The sequence below is a fragment of the Oryza glaberrima genome, chromosome 2, assembly GCF_000147395.1.
Source record: "Oryza glaberrima chromosome 2, OglaRS2, whole genome shotgun sequence".
In the NCBI taxonomy this organism is placed as follows: domain Eukaryota; kingdom Viridiplantae; phylum Streptophyta; class Magnoliopsida; order Poales; family Poaceae; genus Oryza; species Oryza glaberrima.
This window is the reverse complement of record NC_068327.1, coordinates 8,085,971-8,105,551: the sequence shown is the minus strand read 5'-3', so window position 1 is coordinate 8,105,551 and position 19,581 is coordinate 8,085,971. Positions and strand designations below refer to the sequence as shown.

Here is a 19,581-nt window from a genome sequence, read left to right as displayed (position 1 = left end):
TGGCCCCTTAGCAGTCAGTGCTGGAGAGAGGATTGCTGGAGGCTGGGATCACGCCGTACAACGGCTTCACGTTCAACCACTTCAACGGGACCACGACGACTCCCCCTCCCCCCTCCCTTTGGTTGGCGTAGACCACGGTGAGCGGCGGCCCTGCTCCCTTCGACCCCGCCTCCCCGTGAGGCGTGAGCAATGACGGTGGCATTCTAACAGGTAGGTATATCCCTCCTCTCCCCATCCTCCTCTCCCAAAGAATCCCTTCACTGTATTCTTGTGGATTTGACAATGGTGGTGAGTGGCAACGCCTCGGCCTCCGCTCAACAGCGGCGGTGGAGGTGGTTTTGTGATGAATGTTATGTTGTAATTTTTTAGGATGATTCTTCTTGTAGGATTTGTGAGAATTTTTTATTCAATTTCTGTACCTGTTCTTGGCTTGAAGCATTTGCTCAGTTTGAGACGATGCAAGCTGCTTTTTTTTTTCATTCCTGGAACAATCAAAGGTGCCGGTTCCTAATATGGCGCACCTGAGGGTTGTCTGTTGAAAAATCATGACACCTATACTAATCATTTCCAACCGGCAGGAATGAGAGGTTTTCTGTAGTAGTGCATGGTCATACCTATAATCTTTGGCTATGCTTGTATATATACTCACGTGTAGATAGATGACTGATTTCTTTCTATAGACCATTGTCTAAGAAAAAAATGTTTGTACCAGTAACTAAACCAACTAATAAGATTCGAACCATGCTGATAGATGAACACAACTCATTGTCACATAATCCATCCAAGTGCATACCAAAGCAACGTGCAACGACTATCCAAAGAGCCAAGTGACACTGCAAAACTCCACACTTGTACGTACAGGTGTATATGATCATACGTATATATAGGTTACACAACAACAGCATCCTGCACGTCTCCAGTAGTAAGCTCTGGCCTCTGGAGCTTGTCGGCCAACCCCTCCATGCCCATCCGGTGAAGCAGGAGCCAGACGACGGTGAGGAACTCCCCGCCGACGCCCATGCTCTTGCTGTGCAGGAACCCCCTGCATCTGCTCGCGGAGTAGCATATCATCTCCACCCACACCCCGCCGATGACCCTTAGTCTCCTGTCAGCGTCCAGCTCCATCATCGCTCCGGCGAGCCTGCGCGCATTTGCTAGATGCCGGCCTTCTCCTCCTCCTCCTCCTTGCTCTGCAGCGGCCGTGGTGGGCTCGTCGACGCTGAAGAGGAGCCAACGTGCAAGCTCTCTCTCGCTGAGCTTCTCCTGCTGCCTCTGGTTTCTCAAGGCACGCCTGATCTCGCGGCAGGCCACGGTGAACAGGCTCTGTTGGGTGCCGGGCATCAGCATGTCCGGCTGGAACAGGAGCAAGTACATCATGTAGTTGGATATTTCCATGGAGCGCGCCGCCGCGCTGGCGCCGTCGGCATCTTCAGCAGCCGTCGGAACATCCGTGCAGTGAAGGCAGATGGCCGTGGCGATGTGCCAGACAAGGACGGCCTCGTCGAACGGCAACTCCGTTACGCTCCACCCTAGCTCCCCGTAGCATTGCTCCCGCCGGAGAGTCCAATGGCCTCGCCGGTCATTGAATCTCCGGTGGTCGGCGACGCTGCGTAGGCTAACCCAACCGGATGTCAGGTCCTTGCGGATGAAACCTATGATCTTTGCTGTTGAGGAACGATGTTCAAGATACCAGTGTTGGTTGACATAGTTCTTGCACCCCAACAACGTAGCGATCCACATCACCATTGTTGGCCATCGGCTGCGGGCAGCGAAGCCGATGAGGTTGAACTGCACGATAGTGCGGTGCATTTCTGGTGCTAGCATCCACAATGGCACCCAGTTCCAGTCGTTCAGCCAAACAAGGGAACTGAATTCCATCACGATGGCAGAGCACAGAAGGATGTAGGTTACCTTGACATCGTCCCTGTCAAGTCCGTCCTTGTTGCTGTCAAGCCCGTCGAAGCCCGCGACGGCCGTGATTCCCAGCAGGAAGAAGAGTACCCACAGGAAGATGCCGACGATGGTGTAGTTGGTGTTCTTCTTGGTGTAGAAGAACTGGAATGCTAAATCCAGAAGATTGCACAGGTTGTAGTAGGCGTCGTAGTTTTCGAGCGCCATGAAGGACGTGAGGTAGACAATCCGGCGAGCGTAGGGTGCGGGGAAATCTATGAACAGCTCCATGAGCTCCTCTAGGATATTGGGTGCAAGCAACTGTGCCCGCTGCTCGCGGCTACGGCGGCGGGCCGCCCGACGAGCCTCGCCGTCGTCGTTGATGTTCACCGCGTCGTCGATGTTCCTGGTGGCGGCTTGTTCTCTTGCCTGCCGTATGTAGTTCTCTAACGACATGTCGCCTCCTTCCTCCTCCGCCGTCGTCTTCCTCCGGCTCCGACGGTCAGAGCTCACGGTTGCGTGCCACGTAATGCTGGCTCGCCGCAGAGCCCACAGTCTATGACCCATTTTAAGGAACCCGGCTACGAACAGCGCCACCGGGCAGCGCACCGGCACCTTCCCGCCGGACCATGACCTACAGAACACGTAGACGGACACAGCGGCCTGAGACGACATGGCCACCGCGTGCCGCGCCCACAGCTCGTTGTCCTCGATGTTGTACGCGGTTATTGTGTCCTGCCCGCCGAGGTGGATGAGGAAGACGGGCGCCCACAACACCTCCAGCATGGAAGATCTCCCGTGGCCGTTGCTGGTGCCGCCGGCGGCGGCCACCGCCCCCGGCGCGGGCTTCCTGTGGCGGTTGAAGAGGGTGGCGAGGCCGTAGATCGCCAGAGCATCGGAGCCCAGGTAGGCGAGCCAGATGCATGTCCTGAAGAGTGCCGGGATGCGGTACCTGCGGAAGGTGGCGGAGACGAAGAGGAAGCACTGGAGGAAGAGACTGCTAAGCGCGAGCACGCGGAGCTGCCATTCTTCCCACCACTGCACCATCCCGGGCCAGGACACCGCCATCTTCTTCTTCGCTTCTTCCTCTTCTCTCGTCTTCCTCCTCTCCGGTCAATGAGGTGAGAAGGTTTATCGATTACGCAAAGAAATTCTCATTTTCCTCGCCTCAATTGTTTTTGTTTCCTCGCTCAGAGTCTCTCTTCGCTTGCTTCATTAATCTTGTGAATTCTGTGCGCGCGCATGATATATATATATATATATATCGGCTACGTAAAAAAATAGTCCCAGACTACACAAAATGGTGGGCTGTGTCACTAGCTGGTCCCCTTCGTAGTTGGTACGTTTCTCGTAGCTATAGAATTTTATATTTTTATATGTGCATAATAAATTATCAAGGCACTAACCCAACTGTAAAGCGTTGACATTGTCTTTGTATGAGACAAAAAAAAAGGTATGTGAACGCCGGAGAATATAACTGGAGTAATAACTGTTTACACCTAAATTTAACATCTAGATTCAAATTAAGAAAAATTGTCAAGATTTGGGAAAATTGCCGGTTTCCTCCACAGGGCCGGTCTGACCGCCGTGTATGGGCCGGTCAGACTGTGGCTTGAGGGCCGGTCTGACCGGCGGCATGTGGCCAGTCAAACTAGTAGAGTCCGAAACCGACTCTGTTTTCGTGGGGTCTCGAGATTCCTTTCTTAGGAAGACATGTTTCGGCTTTCCATTGGTTTATATATCGAGTTGGATGTGGATGAGGACTGGTAGGAGGCAAGACCAAGGGACAAGGTCAGTTCGATTGGAATCTCTCCCCCGAACACAATCGAATCGTTCTTTTATCTTTATTTTAGCTATATTTTGTACTTTACTCTAGTTTTAGTCCATCTTTATCGATTTGCGCCGTAAATCGTCCGCCGTCGCTGCAAGAGTGTGATTACCCCTTTGTAGATTTGTCCCATGAATCTTCCGTTTGCCTACGAGACGGGTAGTTATCCTCATATCGATCTAAATCGGCCTAGAGATTGATTTTGATCTCTAAATCGGCTCCGCTAGCCGGTTTAGCTTTTCTTTCTATAAAACCTATCTTAATTTAGCGTTTAGCTAGATCGGGGTGGTTGGTGACTCTGCAAGGCGTTTAGATGTCCTAATCATGATTATCTTCTAAAAAATTACTAACATAATTTTTGACGATTTCACTGGGGAACGATCTATTCGGCCATGTTGCGGCCGAATTTGGTTTAAACTACTCCGATACCGTTTCGTCAAATCAATAGTTTGGGCTAAACAGCCGAAATTAATCTACACTCTAATTATTGTTGCCGCCGACATTATTGTTTTTGAGCCGAATTGTTCTGTTCGGCCACGGCTAGACGTCAAACCGTATTCACACAGGGGGAGCAGCAGCCGGCTCGGCAACGTTGTTTTCTTTTGTTTCACACAGCAACAGAAAAAAAATCATCAATCAGTCAGATTTTTTTTTTAGAACTAGGGCATTACTGCCCCCATTTCTATTACCAGAAACGGGAATAAGAGTCTTACAGGCCAAGAGAGGATAGAGAGGAAAGCAAAGAAAAAGAAAAGACTAGAGGCATAAACCTCATAGGATCAATCAGTCAGATTTAGTCAAAGCTAGTACTGCACACGTATTCCCCAAAAAAAAAAATACTCCCTCCGTTTCACAATGTAAGTCATTCTAGCATTTTCTACATTTATATTGATGTTAATAAATCTAGACATATATATCTATCTAGATTCATTAAGATTAATATGAATATGGGAAATGTTAGAATAACTTATATTGTAAAACGGAGGAAGTAGCTGATATCTGATTCTACAGATCGGTTACTTTCTAGCAATACACAGTACTTTATACATCAAGACAAAGCCGATTCATAATTGTATCGTTTATACTGTGAAGGATTAAAATTTCCAAATTTTTGTTTAAGTCCTCACGGTTGATTATCAAAAGATCAGATACCATTTGTTAGGTGCACTTGCTAATTATACAAGACCTTATTTTAATCTATTCGGTCGAGGATTTTGGCTATGAGCTATATGGCCAAAATTAATCAAGCAATATCTTTATCAACCATCATGACTGGGAGCAAGATCAAGAAGCTCACCAAGGAAGATTTAACCGAGGAGGAGCGGCAGGACCTTGAAGAACAACAGGAGGCGGTGAAGGAACTTCTTGCATAATACATCAGGACCAATCAAGGCATTATCAAAAGACACGTCCCGCTACCTCAAGTCATGGTTTCACACAAGGTAACCTCCGATCCGCCTGATCTGTCTCTTGATATTAAAAAAACTATTGATCGTTGTGTAGATGCATCTCTTAGCACTTATATTGGTCCGGCGACGACCACGACCACCATTACTATCTAGGCACCAAACATCAGCATAATATAAGATGGGGGAGGAGGCGACGATGAGAAGAAACAGCAGCACCGGGCTTGTCGTCGCCGGCGGCCTCTAGCTCCTTCTGCACGGAGATGGCGCAAACGACGACCCCCCACTGCCACTCACCTTGCAGAGCAACGAGCGGTCGTCGCTCTCCCATCCAAGGCGGCGGCTGGGATGGTAGAGCTAGGTCGCCACCGACACTTCTCGCACGCCGGCCTCCGCATGGTCAATGGAGAAAACTAGGGCCTTGTTTAGTTCGCAAAAAGAAAATTTTTAGGTGTCACATCGAACGTTTGATTGGATGTCGGAAAGAGTTTTCGGATACGAATGAAAAAACTAATTTCATAACTCGTCTGAAACCGCGAGACGAATTTATTAAGCCTAATTAATCTGTCATTAGCACATGTGGATTACTGTAGCACTTATTGCTAATCATGGACGAATTAGGCTCAAAAGATTCGTCTCTTGATTTCCATGTAAACTGTACAATTAATTTATCATTTTATCTATATTTAATGCTCTATACATATGACTAAAGATTCAATGTGACGTTTTTAGGAAAAAAAAATTAAGAACTAAATAAGGCCTAGGAGTGGCAATTTCCCTAATGGGGCTAGGGACGGGATACCGCGGATGTGCACGGGCAGCGGCGGCACCGCGCCCCTGTCGCCAAGCCCCCTCGCAGTGAGTAGCGGAGGACGAGAAAAAAATACACGGTGTAGCAGCAACAACAACAAAAAAAAAACAATATAGCACTAGGCAAAATAGTAGATTTGCAATGTGCTCCTAAACATCCCTAAAAGTTTTCGCATAAATTGTTTTGATATAATAAATCGTATTTATCTGTTTCGTGGTTTAAAATTCCTAAAGAAAATTTCCAAATTTCTGGAGATTTCAAAAAGAAATTATGAATTTAGCAAAATCTATCCAAATTTGACCAAATCCTGTTCAAATTTCAAATTATTTTAGAAAGATAGAAATTGCCAAACTGATAGATTGAACCTTAATCGAGTTGCATCATGTAACTAGCTAACAATATATCTATCTATCTATTATATTATTAAAAAGCAATCTTGAAAAAAGACACCACGTTCGTTGTGGGGCTAGAAATTTCCACATTAATCAGAGAAAAAGAAAAGAAGAGTACAAGTAGAAATATAATCTAAAAATAGCTGAAATTCGGAATTAAAAGTAAGCAATATTGAAAGAAGAGTCCGCATAGGAACCCAATACAAAATTAATCAAAATTCTAAAATTAGAAAAAAAAGAAGAGTCCAAGTAGGTATACAATTTAAATATAACTGAAATTCGCAATTAAAGAAATAAGAAATATCGAAAGATACAAGAACCCAATATGAGATGAATTAAAATTTGGAATAAAAGTAAAATAAAATCCAAAATTAGAAAAAAAATAAAAGAAGAGTTCACGCAGGAATACAATTTGAAAATAAATAAAATTCGAAATTAAAAATAAGTAATATTGAAAAAAGAGTCCATATAAGAGACCAATACGATATTAATTAAATTCAAAATAAAAAATCAAATAAAATCCAAAATTAGAAAAAAATAAAATAGAGAGTTCAAGTAGGAATAAAATTTTGAAACAAATGAAATTGGAAATAAAAAATATTAAAAGAATAATCTATGTAGAACACAACATGAGATTAATTAAAATTTGAAACAAAAAATAAAATAAAATCAGAATATAGAAAAAGAAAAATAAGACAAAAGACAATGAACTCTAAAAATTGGCGATACTTCTAAAATTATGAAAACGAAACCCAACAAAGCAATGAACTCTAAAAACTATAAGGCCTATTTTTTTAAAGTTTTAAAGAGGATGAATAGAAGTAGTGGTAAATTGAGTAAGCAAATAAAAAGGTGACAAAGAAGTAAGGGGTAGCGACTGACGTGGCTTTTAAAAACTATAAAATTATTAGAATCACGGGAATGATAATTTCAAATAAAATCATGTGTAATAAATAGATAATTTTAAATTGATGCTAGCCACGCAATTGTGCGGTCCGCCCAACTAGTTATATAATCACTTCATTACAAGGAGTGAAAAATAATAACCGACATTGGTGGTTGCTTCATGCAACTAACTAGGGGTAAAACCAGAGCGGATTTGGACGGATAGTGGTTATACCATATCCTAAACCATATTTATTAAACGGATTTGGAGCGGGTGTGGATAGTATACAGATGCAGAGATGGAGAGGATTGTTTTGGATGTCGGAAATAGTGTGGAGTCGGTTCGGAAACGGATTAAATTTATCGGATGTTACGAGTGCATGCAATCAATACAACATCGAGTTAGCAATGCAAGAAACAATAATACAACAATCAATAAACGACCCATCGTAATAATTATATGCTTAAGTGCTAAACAACATGAATATATGATGTCCATAATATAAAAATACAGCTACGCAAGTGTAAACATGAGACGGTAAAAGCCTCATACTAAGAAATATAGGTTAATTGATGAATTAGGCCATTGGATGAACCAGCTTATGCTCTATGCAATATATAGAGTGGCTACATGTGTTGATAATTTAGGATTATCCAGAAAACGACCTATCGGATAATCCGCATCCGCCGGATTTTAGAGATACCATATCTGTATCCGCATCCGCATCCGCCAGAGTTCTAAAAGCCCATACCATATTCTCGTTTCGGACGAATATTCGGAACGGATCAGATTGGATATTATCTGATCCGTTTTCACCTCTACAACTAACTAACAACCAACGCTTATATACTCAGCTAATTATAAGGAGTGAAAACAAGATAATTGGTGAAGAAACTAATCATGTACTCTGCCACTAGCTAACAGAATCAAGGTATGGCGAGCGCCATATCTTGCCATACCAGAAGCTCTGCCAATGCTCATTGTCTGCCTCGTTGCTGCGCCCCCTCATCATCCGCTGCCTCATCTCCACGCTGGCTCGTCATTCGCCGCCTCATCCCTACGACCGGCCCCTCGTTGTCCGCCTCGTCCTCACGCTCCTCGTTGCCGGCCACCTCATTGGTCATCTTTGAGCTACCTTGTTGATCGTCTGCCGCGTCGTCGTGCCCCCTACCATCCACCTCATCCTTGCGCCCCTCGTTGCTGAGCCTCCTTGTAGTCCGCCGCCTCGGCGCTGCACCCACGCTGTCCACCTCGTCCCCATGCCCCCCTCAGTGTCGGCCTTCTAGGTCAAGTTGTGGGGGCCGGTCAAGGTATGGGGACTGATTTTGCCCCGTTCATCCCTTTGGGGCCGGGGACGAAGATACCCATAAGAGTTCCAACCCAAACCGCTACGGAAAACAAAAGAAAAGGAAAACAAAAGAAAAGGAAAGGTGGAGGAAGAAGAAAGGAAAATGTGACGACGATGGCACATATCGAATTTTAGAAAATTTTAGTGGCACCCAACCAATATCACAAATAGTAATGGATATCTCCGGTGAAAACGAGCTAAGTGTTTTTAAGAAAATTTCAAATAAATAGTAATAAACTTAACTTATTTGGAGTAACAAGACAAATTTCGAGTAAAGTAAAAGGAGACTATTCACCTAAAATTTATTATTTTTGTTTCTCTCAAATGATGTTGAGTTTGGACCTGAAATTTGGTGAGAATATATTTCATATCTATGCATATCTCTAATAATTTTTTTTTATGAATTTACAAAACTTATATATATGATTTTCATGAGTTTAAACCTTAACCATGATGAAATAAGGTGTGTCCACGTAGAAATCAAACATTAGGACGAGCAACAATGTCCTGCTAATTAGGTTGATTGGTGATGAACCGTATATCTAGGGATGCAAGCGGCGCGGGTAAGTGGGCTTTTTTTATCCCGTTTATCCCACTTTTATTTTTTTTTTCTAAATTTTGTACTACCATAAAAAAAATAGACTAGCAAATAGTTTTTATACGGATAGCGGGACTACCCACTTGCATCCCTACGTGTATATCGGCTTGGGGCCCTAAACGGTCGCACGATAGACAGCCCTGCCGTGTGCTCTAGCCCCACCACGAAGACCTCCTTACATGCAGGTCCCTACGGTGGCTGCAGCGTTGGCGGGGACACAGCCCCCACATCTTCCATAGGAGCTGCTGCTCGATCTGTCTCTGCCATGCCTCCAGGTACACCGATATAAATACATAATCTTAGTATTAAACTATACTAAAATACTATTATGAGACCTTTAGTACCTCTATCTTATTAACTATGATGAAAAAATTGAAGAGGGGCTTAAGGGGTATCCATGGATTTTGTGGGTGTAGGGGGGACTCCCCTGCACGCATGTTGGATCCGCCCCTGGCCCCCTCCAGCCTGTATCTCCCGTTCCTTCGGCGGCCAGCGCGCGACGCAGCGTACGTCGAGTAGAGGGAGCCTGGCGCATGCTAGTGCAGCACCACGGTTTGCTCCTCAGACCTCAGGCCATCCGCATCTCGATCTGCTGCTTTTCTCCTTCTTCCGACTCCCGTGGATGGGAGATGCGTTTCTGTTTTTCTTTTTCCTTCTTGTTAATTGGTTCTAAAGTTTTTTACACACACAAGATTTTGTGCGATTGATATGCATATGATATATAATGCAATACTCCATAATCTTGGTTGTATGTGTTAATATGCCCCGTAAAAAGATATTGATACTTGTATTTTAATGGCAGGAAGATTTTCACTCATTTTTTCTAGACAGACAGATTGAGTAAATATATTAAGAAAATTGATGTCATAAAAATATAGCTATGAATACACGGAGAGAGCGATGTATAAATATACGAGAGTAAAAATATTACTGACTTTTGAACAAGTATTATATATAGAGCTCCTAACTTGTGGGGAGTAAAATTTTAATTTACTTGTGGAAACCTGATGTCACTTTTTTTTACTGATGGTCGAAACCTAATTTTGATCAGAAATACTTTTACTGATGGTCTAACCGCGATTCTGATCATTTTTTTGTACTGATATGATGGTCGTGGGAACCGAGAGACCAAGAAAAAGGGCTTGGGGGAGGCCATGTGGAGACTACCAGTGGTGTGGTGGTAGAGTTATTAGTGCATGAAACCAACTAAAAGGATTAAAATCCTAATGCTCACGAATACTATGCATATGCAGGTGGAATTTTAGTGAGATCAGATATGTATCGCTGGTTTTCGTCTCTTAAAACATATATTAAGGGGCGCATTAGTGAAACGTGAGTGTGATGTTGCGTATGTAGTGATGTGTCTACCGTGTAATGAAAAAGGAACTGTTGTAATAATAATAATAATAATAATAATAATAATAATAATAATAATAATAATAATAATAATAATAATAATAATAATAATAATAATAATAATAATAAATTTTATAAAACCTACCCTATTATGGTTAAAAAAAACATAGGGATTTTGACACATAACATATAACTATAGGTATCATGGTACTAAAATTTTCATAGAACTACACCGTTTACCAATTTTACATACTCATATATCAATTTTTTTAAAAAAAAATTACTTGCCTACATGTAACATTTATATGATAGATAAAATTCATAAATTTAAAATGTTATTGTAGAAAATGAAAGCGTGAAAGATCAATGTCAACATAATCAATACTGTAGTTTTCTCATAATAGCCATAATACCTAAGGTTAAGTGCTATGTCCTAAAACCCGTGTAATCCTATGTACTTCTATAGTTTATCCCCACTAAGTGTAGTTAATGCTATTTCTCTCTTCTCTCATTAAGCCACGACTACTACAATAATGATTTTTCTGTGCGGTGGAAACTCATTTTCGTGTGCGGCGGTTTCGCCCGTCTGGAACCCAACTTATGCAAAAATCATAATTTTTTCGTACAGGTGAGGCACATGTAACCAATGAATATTAAAATGATTTCTCGGGTTCTGATGAAATATTTAATTTACCTCTTGATTTAAGTGTTGGATACATAATGATAACAAATAAGAGCAATTTATGAAAAACTAAAATATAAAATATGTGCAACTCTTGTGGATTGAGGGAGTACTCTTGCTTCTGATTAGCTACTCCCTCCGTCCTATAAAAACCAATGTAGTACTGGATGTGACACATTCTAGTACTATGAATCTGAAAATCTAGTACTAGATTCGTTTTTTAGACGGAAGGAGTACCTAGAATTCTTGGCTAGATACCAACAAGCTTGTTGGTGAAGACATCGTCAACGACCACAATTTAAAGGCACATGTTCTCAGGGCTTAGAAATCTTCTCGACGACTCAATTCATTTATTATAATAAATGAATTAACCCACACAGAGCTAACAAAAGCTACAATTTTTATAAAAGCTGTGTACATACCAATTTCTATAATATTATTTTAACTCTACTTTTTAATTTTTATACTAGATAATTTTCTTATTTGTATCCCTAAATAATTATCACAAATCCAACTGTTTAGCAATTTAACACAAAAGAAAAAATGGTCTCGACTATAAAAGTGGACAAGTGTTTTGGCTAGAAAAATATTAGCAATCCCGAAAAATTTGAATCATCAATTGGACAGAATTTATTTTTTTTTTCATATGAGAGCATATACAACGGTTTTTATTAGTGGTCTCTCTTTATTGCAATGCAAGTAAACTTGATAACATGGAAGAAAGAGAAATGAATATGGTTGTTATGCATGACAATGGCTCAGAGTTGAGTCTTAGCATTTATTAGAGCAAATTTTGTTGCATGATGATGAAAGAAGGGAAAGAAGAGCAAGAAAAAAATATTTGGATACATTAATGATTAGAGATCATATTGTCTCTACCTGTTGTAGAGTTCTAATCTCTAGATAAAGTAGAGTTTATATCTGAGTCTATCTTCGTACATGCCCTGAGGAGGTGGCGTCAGACTTGCCCGGACTAATAAATAGACGTCGTGCTGCTAGCGTCTGATGAATGAACAGAAACAGACACCACACCGTCTGCAATAACTCGAGACGATGGAGCCCTTCACCAGCGCAGCAGTGGAGCCAGCGCCGCCCACCGCCGACGACCAGCGGGACGCGCCGCGGCCGCACGTCGTGCTGCTGGCGAGCCCCGGCGCCGGCCACCTCATCCCGCTGGCCGAGCTGGCGCGGCGGCTCGCCGACCACCACGGCGTCGCGCCCACGCTCGTCACCTTCGCCGACCTCGACAACCCGGACGCGCGCTCCGCCGTGCTGTCCTCGCTCCCGGCCTCCGTCGCCACCGCCACGCTGCCGGCGGTGCCCCTCGACGACCTCCCCGCCGACGCCGGACTGGAGAGGATGCTGTTCGAGGTCGTCCACCGCTCCCTCCCGCACCTCCGCGTGCTGCTCCGGTCCATCGGCTCCACGGCCGCGCTGGTCCCGGACTTCTTCTGCGCCGCTGCGCTGTCCGTCGCCGCCGAGCTCGGAGTCCCGGGCTACATCTTCTTCCCCACTAGCATCACCGCGCTGTATCTCATGCGCCGCACCGTGGAGCTGCACGACTTTGCTGCCGCCGGCGAGTACCACGCCCTCCCGGACCCTCTCGAGCTTCCCGGCGGTGTGTCGCTGCGCACCGCGGAGTTCCCGGAGGCGTTCAGGGACAGCACCGCGCCGGTGTACGGGCAGCTCGTCGAGACAGGCCGGCTGTACCGCGGCGCCGCCGGCTTCCTAGCGAACAGTTTCTACGAGCTGGAGCCGGCCGCCGTGGAGGATTCCAAGAAGGCGGCGGAGAAAGGGACGTTCCCGCCGGCTTACCCGGTGGGCCCGTTCGTCCGGTCGAGCTCCGACGAGGCCGGCGAGTCGGCGTGCTTGGAGTGGCTGGATCTCCAGCCGGCAGGGTCGGTGGTGTTCGTCTCCTTCGGGAGCTTCGGCGTGCTGTCCGTGGAGCAGACGCGCGAGCTCGCCGCCGGGCTGGATATGAGCGGCCACAGGTTCCTCTGGGTCGTGCGCATGCCAAGCCTCAACGACGCCCACCGGAACGGCGGCCATGACGAAGACCCACTGGCATGGGTGCCCGATGGGTTCTTGGAGAGGACGAGAGGCCGGGGCCTCGCCGTCGCGGCGTGGGCGCCGCAGGTGCGCGTGCTGTCGCACCCGGCGACGGCGGCGTTCGTGTCGCACTGCGGGTGGAACTCGACGCTGGAGAGCGTGGCCACCGGCGTGCCGTTGATCGCGTGGCCGCTGCACTCGGAGCAGAGGATGAACGCCGTCGTCCTGGAAGAGTCAGTGGGGATGGCCCTGCGGCCACGCGCGCGGGAGGAGGACGTCGGCGGCACGGTGGTGAGGCGTGGGGAGATCGCCGCCGCGGTGAAGGAGGTGATGGAGGGGGAGAAGGGGCACGGCGTGCGGCGGCGGGCGAGGGAGCTGCAACAGGCGGCCGGTCGGGTGTGGTCGCCGGAAGGGTCGTCGCGGCGGGCTCTGGAGGTGGTTGCCGGCAAGTGGAAGGCGGCGGCGCAGAAGTAAGGATGCACGCAGGTAAACTAGCAAACCCACGGGTTACCCACTATTTGTACCGTAAGTAGTTATGCGGGTCTATCTGCTTGTATCCTTGAAAGGTTTCAGCGTGTATTTTTTGTGTGGAAACTATTCAAAACTCTCGATGGGATGTCTACTCGTTGTTTACATGTCACTTAAATAGTTATAAAAAAAGAAAAATGTATTAATATATCACTCTACAAAATGTATTTAAACTTAAAATTTAACTTTTACATGTTAGTAAAAACAAATTTAATTAAATTTACTTTTTTAACTTGTAGAAGTTGAATTTAAAGTTATATGTTTATGAAGTGATATATCACGTACTAATATTTTCTTAAATTTTCTTAAATTTTAATTTTTTTTATAACTATTTGACTAACATGCGAGCACCGAAGAACGTACCATCGAGAGCTCAAAATCCACGCTTATGTTTGCGTCGAGTAAATAAAAGTTGGTATTGATTGGTGACCTATCCTCTGCATCGCACTGAAACCTGGCCCATAGATGATCGTGGTAGGGATCGATTTCCCACGTTATAATTGATCATTTTTCACAGTTTTAATTTAGATATTATACTGTAGTTGAGCATGTGTATTTTTTTCTTACAGTTTTTCTACGTGTCTCTTGTATTAGCACCAGAGGTAATACACAAATAAAAAAGGAAAAAAACAATTTTATCCGAGTATCATCACATTTAGTGTGGCAACACTATAATCCACTGGATTTTTCATAATTTAGTCCTTTTGAAAAACTCATTTCTCAAATAGACCCTAAAAAACTTATCTAAAAAATAGTCATTTTCGGGGTGCCAAAGTCTCTAGTGCCGTCCTCCTGCCACCGTGGCTAGGGGTGAAACGGACGGAAACCATCTTTATCGTTTTCGTTTTCATTTTTTTTTCAGAATCGGAATCGGAAACCCCGGATACGAAAATGGAATCGAATATTATCGAAACCGGAAATGGAGCGAAAATGAACCGACGCGAATACGGTAACGAAAATTTATCGGAATAAAAAACCCCTCAAACTGATAAATCCAATTGAATAAATTATCTATGTTTAAAAGAGTAATGTTGTTGATAAATCCCAATGTAGGACAAAAAACATTCTTATGTAATTTTAGATTTGCATAACAAATATTTTTTTAAAAAATAACAGCCAAACACCATGGTGTTCACTATTTAGTGCTTAAAAGAAGAATTCAGGGTATTTCAGTCACAAAATTTCTGGTAATTTCGAGAAAATTTCCAGAAATTCCGAGAAAATTTCCAGAAAGTTTTCGACTGATTCCGAGTTCCGATGGAAACTTCCCTTACCATTTCTGATTCTGTTTCTGAGAAAATATTTTCGAATTCGTTTCCGTTTCCGAAAAATTCCGACCGACAGATTCCGTTTTCGAAAATAGGTTCGAAATCCGGAAAGTTTCCGTACCGTTTTCACCCCTAACCGTGGTAGGTCGGCGCTGAGGTGGCAGGGGAGCACGCCAATGTGGCGGTCGCCCCACACCCGGGCCATTTTTTCCTCTCCTCTCTAGTGTAGAGGCGAGAGATATGTGCAACTTTTATTATTATTTTTATTTTTTTGATATTGTTTTCAAACTTAGGAGCACACAAGAACCAACCATAGAGAAAATAAACTCAAATGGATGAAATATGTGACTTGTAGAATTTTCGAAAGCTCTACCGAAAAGCTTCTCGCCTCAAAAATACAATCTTGCAAGCAGAATTTAGAGGTTTTAATTTCGACGAACCTGGCAAAGATGGGTAGAATCGGATGTAACTTTCTCTGTAGATGTCCGTGGATATATTATTTGCCTGATTCCGAGTCCGTATGAGAAAGTTACGCCTGTTTTAAGAAATGACACCTGAATGTAAAAAAAAAAACACAAACCTTTTTTTAATAGGATATAAAAGATGTAAAAAAATAAATGATAAAAGTGTTCGAAATCTAATCTACTTTTCTTGGGACTATAGGAAAAACCAAAACAACGAAGAACAAGGAGAGAGCCGGGGGGCCGGGGGGGGGGGGGTGGGTGCGGGGCAGGAGGACAACACCAGATAGGCGGGATGACGCCGCCAGCGACTCTGGTGCCCCAATAAGGACTATTTTAGGGATAAGTTTTTTTGGTCTATTTACAAAATAAATTTTTTAAAAGGATCAAATTGTAAAAAATCCAGCTATAATCCACTCAGTACTATAAAATACACCCCTCATAGGTATCGGCTAATATGTGCCGGTTCATTTAAAACCGATCTTGATTTATTTTTCACCTCTGTGCGATGAAAAAATATACCCCTCATAGGTATCGGCTGATATGTGCCATTTCATTTAAAATCAATCTGGATCATTTTTCCACCTCCGTGCGATAAAAAATAAATATAGAACCGGCACCTTTAAGTACTATAGTGTCTGTTCTGAAGAAAAAACTAGTACCAATACTATATGTATTTTTTTTAAATTAACAACACCTATAATATATTATAGGTATCAACTAATTTAAAAATCGACACCGTTAATATAATATAGGTGTCGGCTTTTTGAAAAGCCGATACCAATCTAACCGACCCGAGCAGCCGAGCTGGCGTGGAATAGGAGTGAGATATTTTAGCGTGCCTTATCCTCTTATCCTCTCTCCAGCTCGCACATATCTCTCCCCTTCCTCCTCTCTCTCGCCCACGCCTGCCTCCTCCTCCTTCTCCGTCCGCCGCCCCTCCTCCTCCTCCTCCTCCTCTCCTCGGCGATGCCCTCTCCTCCTCGCCGCCTCCGAGCTCTCTCCCTAGCCACGCCAGATTCATCTGCCTGGAGGTCTGGGGCTGCCAGATCCGGGCTCCTTGAGGTTGGGGCTTGCCAGATCCGGCCAGCTCTGACAGCACATGCTCTTGGGCTAGAAGAAGATGATGATGGTGGCAGTGGTGGCTCGAAGGAGATAGCGGTGGCAGCTCAGGGAATCTATGACGGCAACTGGTCTGATAACAGTGAATTGTTTGTGATGTACTTGTTCTTATGTCTTTGTAGATTTGTAATGTGGATGGGGAAATTGCAGATGGGGCTGAGAATTAGATCCAGCCTACAATATTATGTTTTTTTTTCCGAAGATTACAACTGACACCTATAATCTCTATTTTTATGTAGTTGGATAAAAATACCGGCTAGGAAACCGACACCTATAATAATTTTTCAACCGGTACCAATAATGAGTCCTGTACTAGTAGCTGCATCGGCTCACCTTAGCATACGATCGGCTGGTTAAAGCCACTTGCAGGGTCATGCACTCAGGCCCTCTCCCTGATAAGAACATAATCTACCTTAGATGTTTCATATACCTACTTGATCAGTGAACCTATTTCTGTATTTTTTTTTTCTTGAAGAAACTTGAATCCGACAGAGGAAGGCTTGCCTAGCTCGAAGAATTCAGTCCATGCTTCCAGTCAAAAAAAAAAAAAGAGTTCAGTTCATGCTGGAAGCTAGTAGCTCAACACAATTTCTTGGTGAAAAATTATACACATTAAGCGATCTGAGAACATCATTTGAGAAATTTGGATTTTTTTTAAAAATCTTCAGAGAAAAAGTAGAACAAAAGGGTAAGTGAATGGTGCTATATGAAAGACAAGGAGAAGCCAAAAGTCCCATAAAAAGTAACATAGGAAAGGTAAAAGTATTTTTGCCGACTTATTCAATTCTAGATAGAAAGATATGTTGTACGCATGATACTCATGTGAAATAAAACATAATAGCAACTCCTGATTGACCGAACCTAGACTTTATCTTTACTCGGGACGAGCAAATGTTTAGCTTGGGGGAGTTTGTTGATGGCCATTAAGTACCGATTTTGACCTTCAATTACCTCGAAAATAAAAGAGAACTAACATTTCTTATCCGCATATTAGTTTCAAATAATGTAGTTCCACTAGTCGTTGGAGAATAGTCTGGATGCAGGGACTATACACTAAAGCGAAGGAGAAAATATGCCGGGATGCAAAGAAACATACCTCCAGGAAATCAGGAAAGAACACAAGGATTTGAGGACCCAGATCTCATCTCAAACCAACATAATTTTAGCTATTCCACACTGAACTGACCTTAGGGGCCACCAGTCAGCCTCTCAGTCCGAGTACTAACTAAGAGGTGGGGCTCAGGGGTTAGCCGACCTAAGGGCTCGGCCAAAACGCCTTTGCCTCCTCTCATCCTGGCTTTCCAGCTCCCATTTATGGTTATACGTGGATCCCACCTCAACTGACCTCCAAACCGTCATTATAGGGTTATAAATAGGAGTCACTTCTGCCAATCACAACACACACGCAAGAAGCAAAATCTATATTCCTTGTTTGTATTACTCATTAGATTAGTGGAGTTCGGGTTTAGAATAGTTTTTCGGTTTTCTAGTCTTATCGGAGATTCAGGCATGTCTTTAGTACTCTACTATCTTTGTAAATTGTAAGACTATGAGTTTAATAATAGAACTTTCTTCTTTACTTACTTGTATTCATAGTTCATATATTGTTTTGCTAATTATATGGCTTATGAGTTGTTTGTACCTTTTTCATATACTCTATATGGTTACACTATGTTTAGGCTACTCGATCTATACCACGACATTGATCCAATGATCTTAATGGGTTGCACTAGTTCTAACTTATCCATCCGAAGAGGTGGAGTCCCGAGGGAAGTATTTGAATTATTTAGCAAATGTAAACATAGTGCTTAGATTGATTAAATGTTTGGATACGGGTGTATGGCATAAGAGTTCTTAAAATAGCCGTAACCACGTTGGCAGAATAGTAGGGAGTAATATCTTGGTAGTGCCTGGTGTCTAGAACTATGTCCTAACCATGTATGTATGTATTGACCAAGCATGATAAATATATAAGTACATATGAAACAATAGCTTTCTCCTGTCTCTCTACACTAGCTAGTTTATTTATTGATATGATTCTTCTGTGTGTCACACTACCAAACTATCATTATAATTTATCCCTTTTAGACTATGGTGTATTAATTACAGTATGATTATGATATATCGACCCATTCTTTACACCGCCGCCTTTCATGCGGAAAAACAAATACGATACCCTTGGAATATTCCTGAGTGAAATGTTACAACGGTATCGTGCGCTTATGAATTTATCTGGGATCATATCGAATATCAACATCGTACATTTTGGTTTCAACGTTCTCCATACTATGCATATACTGTTGTTGGGTATAACCTGTAAACACATATTAACTTAAATTAAATCACATAGAATTTCGGACCTAAGTTTTTAGGGGTTAATTTGATCTGTCACATTGCAAATATGTTTATTCAGATAAATGCTATTATAATTCGTATATTCGTACACGTGCCACTCAGATTTTACGAAATTAGAACCATGCCATCCCAGTCATGATTTTCATCTTCTTCCCTATCTATATATGGGACCCACCCATTGAATTCATGTTCTTACTTTCACCCTTCCTTACCTTATTTCTTCCCCATGGGTGAGTTGTCATGGGCGGCGTGGAGCGGCCGGTGATGGTCGACATCATGGGCGGTGGAATTGGGGGCAGGCTGCGCCGCGGCGGCAAGGCTCGCGTCCTCGTGCTCCTCAACAGCAGCAACACGACAAAGTCGTTTTCGTTGTCGGCCGGGAGGGGGAGGGCACGTGCTTGCGGCCCGCGTTGTTCGAGTGCAGGACGTTCCAGGCAGGCAGGCATTGGGCGGGCACCGTGCCAGCAACAAGCGGTCGCACCACTCACTGCGCGCGCCGCGGCCAGCAGGCGACGATGTCAGCGCTGTGCTCTGCCTCGCCGGCGTGTCGTCGCCCTGTCGATGATGAAGGAGGCACGCGAGGTTGGCCGCGGCGGCGGTG

At 43.8% G+C, this 19,581-nt stretch overlaps 2 protein-coding genes across 2 annotated transcripts; one reads left to right on the top strand and one right to left on the bottom strand.

Annotated features, from left to right (window-relative positions):
• Positions 1–888: 888 nt before the first annotated feature.
• LOC127761264 (uncharacterized) lies at positions 889–2,958 on the bottom strand. The gene has a single exon (XM_052285534.1). The coding sequence runs from the start codon at positions 2,956–2,958 to the stop codon at positions 889–891; it is 2,070 nt and encodes a 689-aa protein (XP_052141494.1).
• Positions 2,959–11,988: 9,030 nt separating this feature from the next.
• On the top strand, positions 11,989–15,728 carry LOC127761351 (UDP-glycosyltransferase 72B1-like). The gene is made up of 2 exons (XM_052285630.1): positions 11,989–13,732; positions 14,637–15,728. The coding sequence occupies exon 1, from the start codon at positions 12,251–12,253 to the stop codon at positions 13,718–13,720; it is 1,470 nt and encodes a 489-aa protein (XP_052141590.1). The 5' UTR covers positions 11,989–12,250; the 3' UTR covers positions 13,721–13,732; positions 14,637–15,728.
• Positions 15,729–19,581: the final 3,853 nt, after the last annotated feature.

What these genes read in the sequence shown, in the direction of transcription:
- LOC127761351 (XM_052285630.1), top strand. Translation starts at nt 12,251, where the DNA reads ATGGAGCCCTTCACCAGCGCAGCAGTGGAGCCAGCGCCGCCCACCGCC.
- LOC127761264 (XM_052285534.1), bottom strand. Translation starts at nt 2,958, where the DNA reads ATGGCGGTGTCCTGGCCCGGGATGGTGCAGTGGTGGGAAGAATGGCAG.